The sequence below is a fragment of the Chaetura pelagica genome, unplaced genomic scaffold, assembly GCF_000747805.2.
Source record: "Chaetura pelagica isolate M959 unplaced genomic scaffold, ChaPel_1.0 scaffold123, whole genome shotgun sequence".
NCBI classification, from domain to species: Eukaryota; Metazoa; Chordata; class Aves; order Apodiformes; family Apodidae; genus Chaetura; species Chaetura pelagica.
In genome coordinates this window covers 3746016-3752015 of record NW_009953295.1, presented here as the reverse complement: position 1 = coordinate 3752015, position 6000 = coordinate 3746016, and the positions used below count along the sequence as shown (strand labels likewise).

The 6000-nt window shown below is 41.9% G+C and overlaps 1 protein-coding gene across 1 annotated transcript in view; it reads right to left on the bottom strand.

Moving 5' to 3' along the window:
• Window positions 1-2511: 2511 nt before the first annotated feature.
• The window catches only part of RASA3 (RAS p21 protein activator 3), a 90880-nt gene continuing 87391 nt past the window's right edge, over window positions 2512-6000 (bottom strand). Inside the window, exons 22-23 of the mRNA XM_009997906.1 lie at window positions 4958-5141; window positions 2512-4360 (exon numbers count right to left, since the gene is read on the bottom strand). Of these exons, the coding sequence (XP_009996208.1) occupies window positions 4285-4360; window positions 4958-5141 (260 nt within the window). The 3' untranslated portion in view covers window positions 2512-4284. The remainder of the gene's footprint in view (window positions 4361-4957; window positions 5142-6000) is intronic.

Sequence of the window (6000 nt, the reverse complement as noted above, 5' to 3'; positions counted from 1 at the left end):
TCATAGCCAGGAACAAATGCCTTCTCCAGTCAGCCTGCTAGCCTTTGTCTCCAGCTGTAGCAAAACCAGAGGGTGGCTCACAGGAAGATGCTGTTAAATTTTACTTCCAAGCACCACCCAGCATCAGCCCCAGCCCCCAGCTGCACCCACACTGTCCTGTGCCACAGCCCTCCTGCTGCCTCCATTTCCTGCAGCTAGAAACGGGAACCAGCAGAGTTCATGTATTGTCTTGCTGACCAGGCCAGCTTCTCACACAGCCCTTTATAAGCATGCTTACCAGATTATAAATTAAAATTACCTCCTTGGAACTGTGTGGAGGGGAATGGAGATGGGAATCACACCGACATCACATGCCTCAGACAGCTGCATTGCACAGACAGGAGCCTAAGCCCTAAAGCAGCTTCTCTTACAGTCTCAAAGTTCTCACTGATTTCTCTCAGCTTCTCAGACAGCAGTCACTGACATACTTACTCTCATGAGCCCTGTCAGAGTGTGGTGGGCCCTGGGTGCTCTTTGCATTAACTGCATGCCATGCCCGTGGCTCATCGTCCATTTATTTTTTTCCATTTGGCAATTTTGACATGGAAACGTTTCCAGACAAGAACCTTGTTCTTCAACGCTCTCATCCATACACAGACCTCGTTAAAATCTTACTGGGTGAAGAACCAAGTGCTACTGCTGCCAAAAGAGCTTTGGGACATTATTGGCAAGGGCAAGTCTTGTAATTCCTGATGCCCACCTGACTGCATCCCAACACAGCTACAGAAACAAGTCACACTTGTTGCCACTGCAGCAGCTGCTTTCCATCTCTACTCCATCCACTAAGAAAACACACACACAAGTGACCAAGGTTTTATCTGTCAGCTAAACTCTTCTCTGCTGCCTTAGGAAACTCTTAACAGGAAATCTGACTTCAGATGTGCAGTTTCACAGTCAAATTTTCCAGTCTGAACTCTTGACTTCTGAAATGGAGAGAGACACTTCCCGGCCAGAGACACGACCTCTTTTGAACTGGAATGGACACAGGCCAAGGCCACTGGGGTCCTGTCACCAGGTCAGCTGTGCCTTAGTACGCTGGTTCAGGGAGGGAGAAAAAAGGCATGAGGATCACCTTTGGAATCAGGAGTGTCAGGACAGATCAGCCCAACTTCTAAATCTTCTTCTGTTAAATAGATATATATATTTGCCTTTCAGGCTGAGATAGAGGAGAGAAGGAAAGAAAACTTACCTGAGCTGCTTACTTCCGGCCATGGCTTTTTGTTCGTTTGTTTGGGGGCTTTTTAATGTTACTTTCTTCATTCCAGATATAAAGGATGCTTTCCCAAGTGTTCCTATCAAATCGTCTGTCTTGTGGATACCATTGGCTCAGTATTTCTGAAGACAGCATCATAAACATATGCTGTAGACAGGAGAGGCTAAGCAAGTATAGGAAGACCAGTTTTAACACAACACTCTCACTAACCCTGTCAATTAAGTTATGCTGTAAGAAAATCAGCTTTCCAAAAATTCCTATTGACTTAAGCTAAGACATGTTAGCAGGAAAACAAAATTATTCTATACATTGAAGGAGACTGGAAAAGAGAGACCTGGCAATAGTGTTACAGTAATTTTGCATTTAACCCTGCTCATTTATTGGAATCCTATGTCACTTCTCTACTTCATCTTGCTTAAAACTTCATTTGATTTTAAAACAAGATTTACGATTCCTCAGCAATAACACACACTTGCATAATTGTGGTCAAGTTCACCTTCACCAAGACAGTAGTGATGTGTCTTCCACCATCAGTTTGGTTTTCTTTCCTGCCTGTGGCTTATCTGTTAAACCGCTACTGTCACTCAGCTAGACTGTGCCTGCAGAAGCTGTTCTTGAGAAGTTTCTTGGAAATGCACACCTGTGTTCTGGTGACAGTGATGCCTCATACAGCACCCACTTTGAACATGTGTTAGACTAACACACTCCTGAATGAGCTTTCCATCCCGGAGGGGCTGCTGCTTAGCCCTCCTACAAACACCCCACAAACAGAACCAGTGAGTGCAGCTTGTCACACCCAAGGGTTTGCCACAGAACAGGTCCTATTCAGAAGGGTGGTGGTTCCACAGAGTCATGAATCAATCTACACACAGGATGCTGAGCTCCCAACTTTTTCCTCCTGTCCTTTCAATATAGACTCACTCCACCTGAGCAGCAGCAAGAGCTGTGTAATAACACAAGGAACCAGTTAAAAAGGCTGATCTAGATGAGCCATAACTGCTTTCTTTGCCAGAGTTGTTTGTGGTTGGCTCAGTCGCCCAACCTGGTTCACTGCAGAGTCCCACGGGTGTGGTGCTGAACCAAGAAAAGGGCTGGGGATGTGAGTCAGAGTGAGGATGGGACTTGGCAGCCCCCACAGAGATTGTTTTATACTCAAAAAGGATTTTGGTCCCTGATCTGACTTTGAACAGCAGACATTGTGCCAACAGGCACCCCTGGTGACCACTGTGAATCTTAACAGACTGCAGATGTGCACACAGTTTTCAGAAATAAACGTTTCTTTTAATTGGCAAGTAGAACACACATTACAGGTCATTAGTATTTGGTAAACAATATTAAGTTACAAATACATGTTAAAAATTGCAGTTCATGGCAGCTAAAAGCTTGGAGTCCAAAATGCATCTCTGCAATGCTTCATTACTTCCCTTTCCTCAGTCTGCTGGGAGAAGATGAATAACAGATCATTTATCATCTACCAGGAGGTGGTCTACTACATACTCAAACAAAAAGAAAACCTCATTCCTAAGAGCATCACTAACAGAGGCATTCAAAGTACTTCAGCCATCTTAAAACATGTCAGATGCAATGAGGACACAGTTAAGAGTTACTCTGTAACAATTTAAAGCAAAGATACAAGTATCTTCACATTAAAATGATAGTTCAATGCTTTCTGTTCCAATTCAGCTTAAAACCAACACTAGCTTTTACCACACAGAAGCTTTAAGTCCATCATGCAGGCTTCTGTGCCATCAAAGCTAGATGTTTGTAAATCAGACCTTTATACAGAGGAAAGTTCAGGTGTACAACTAAACAGCATACACAAATATTTATCTTATATTTAGCAGATCTTTATTCCCCTCCTTAATGACTTTTTTGTTGGTATTAGTGAGATACACAGCTCATTCCATTTTCACTACACTCAGAATATTAACAAGTTACCACTATGTGTGTTAATATACTAAACATCCTTTTACAAGACTCTTTAAAAAAGTATTTTTAAAAACTTTGGAAAAGTAGAAATCTATTTTCCAGAAAAAGCAAGTGATACTAGAATAGCATGAACTCCAGTGTTAAAATCCTTTCAGAGAAAACCCATCTTCATGGCTTTTGTGCCTGGGAATCAGCGTGTCTCAGCTGTCAGATTCTTATTCTGTCTGTCCTTCTTGCTGTGATGATAAAGGTCATCAAAATCAGCTTACCTTCCCTTTCAGCTGGCAGACTTTCAAAGGTTATCATTCACTGGACTATGTAGAAGAGACATGCAGCTTTGACATAAGTTCATTTCTTACTCACATTCATGAGAGTCAGTTTTATTACACTGTTGAGATTGCATCTTCAAAACTGAAGTCTGCTGGACGTGTCTGGAGAAATGACTTTGTATCTCAAAAATATCAAGAGTACCATTCAGACCTGAATTTCTATTAAAAACTGTGCACATTTAGCAAAAATTATGCTGCTGTAAAAACAAAAGGCCTGCTCCTCGGCCTGCTCAGAATATAAGCCACAATGCAAGAGATTACACCAGAGGTTTTTTTTCTCTGCTTCATTTCTAAATGCAGGCATTAAAAGTGTTACTAAGCTTTTCCTAAGAGAGCACGCAGGGGTGTGACATAATATACATTGATTGGGAACAAAAAACAGTAACAAACAACCATTCTAGAAAATGCTGCATATTAGCAGCATGCTTGGTTTCCAAAATACAAGGAATTGCATTGGAGTTGTCAAGATGAAGTCCACACACCTTGATCATTGAACTGATCACTAGATTCCAAGAAACCAAAGCAAATTTAAAAATACACATGACAACAACTGCCTAGAAGGCAGAGTTTTATCATCTGTCAATAACCAGATGAATAAAGTGCATAGCAACTATTATAACAGTTTCTTGAAAAGAGAATACGTTTAGCAAGTCTCAAAGTTTGTAAGCTTGACACTTATCCATACATTTTGCTACATGTGTGGCTTCCCTTTTGCTTTGCTGTTTAGCTTCACTGATCGACCCTTCAACACTGTCCTGTGATTTCCTTTGCACTTCATATGGAATGTGCCGAGATCTCTGACTGCTGCCTGATGTAGGTCTGGAAGCTCTTGTCACCAATGGGATGCTCTCTAAAAGAAAAGAAAAGAAAAAAAAGGGAAAAAATACTATGCATATAGTTTTCTGTCAGGACATCAAAATATCATACCAGCAAGTGAACAGACAAAACCTTTTCCCTAAGTCTGATTTTCAAAGTTGTAACTGCAATGATAACATTGCATCTTACTTGAACTGGAAGAACTGATTTAATTGATCCTCTTTTTTGTCAGCCATGCACAGAATGCTCCTTTATTTACATGCACACAAAATACATCTTATGGCTGTACCAGCCATTCTTCCCATTTTTAAACTAACACTCTTTAAGAAGGTGATAAATATATGTAACTTCTGGTAACAACTACTCATTCCATGAGAGCAGGTTCAAAATTAGAAAAAAGAAAACAAACAAACCCATTTATTTTTATGAATGAAACTGAACTTAGAAATAAGCACTTTAGATTTCCTTACAGTTGTTCCAAATATTGCCATATCAATCCTAAGTCACAGTCTTACTTTGCATGTATTTGCAGGATCTTTTTTGAACAAGAAAAGGTTAAGGCCAGAACATAAGCATGGGAAACAACACTTTCCGGGACTGTTCCCCCATTTGGGCAAACCATTATACTTACTGGCTTCCGTATTTTGTCTTCTTAAATTTATCCCTCTTATATTGAGCATGCTCCTGCTCTAAAGTTCCAACACCTTCAATAATCAGCTTTAGTGTTTTATACGTTTCCTTAGGGTCATCAATGATGAATGTAGAATATTCTTCCTCCTCAGGTCCATCATACACAGATTTGCTGCCACAGGCCTCTGGGGAAAAAAAAAAAGTAAAGGAATAGGTATCAGCCAGGCAGGGGAACACAAGCAGACTAAAAACACTCAGTCTGGGGTTCACACAGTTCCTTGGTTTGCTTCTGTATGATCACCACAGAACTGCAGCTGACAACAGCAGCAGCAGTTCCTTGTTCATTTGCTGGACTGCTGGTAGGCACAGAGGACGTCCCACGCCTGTTTCCTACTCCTCCGCCTCTTGCAAGAGAGGGCAAGCCTGGCAGCTGCTCCTGGCTTGGTGTGAAGCTGTCCTTTGCAGCACTGGCAATGCTTTAATCTCAGTTACCACTAGCAGCACCCCCTACACACACTTTGGGAACTCTGACACCGGCCCAGCTGTGCCACTGTGCTGCAGGGCTGGCCTGCACCAAGTCAAGCACTCACTTGTCAGAAGGACAGGTTCCACCCCTAAGCAGCAGCTACGCAACCAGTATGGCACTGCACAGAAGTCTGAATTCAAAACAACTGCAGTTTGAAGTACTCATGGAAGATGTTTTACCACATTACCCCTAAAAGATTCACAACAAGCATAAGCAGACTATGTCTTGACTATTGTCTGGCTGCCTGCTTAAGGACACACCTAAAAGAAGGGGCAAGTTATATTACCTCCTTATCCTACCAGAGAGCCTTCCAGGCTAAGAGATCAGAACACTGATTACACATGAATGTTTGCAACACATCCATGATGTGATCTACTTCTGCATTGTAGAAGGGGAGAGAGCACATTTTGCTTTGTCTCTATTTTTCCCTAGCCTTTTGGCTTTACTGCTGTCTCAGTCTCGGTTTTCAAGTTACCTTCCCCTTGTTGCACTGGTTGTGCCAGTCCTGTGTCCTTTTC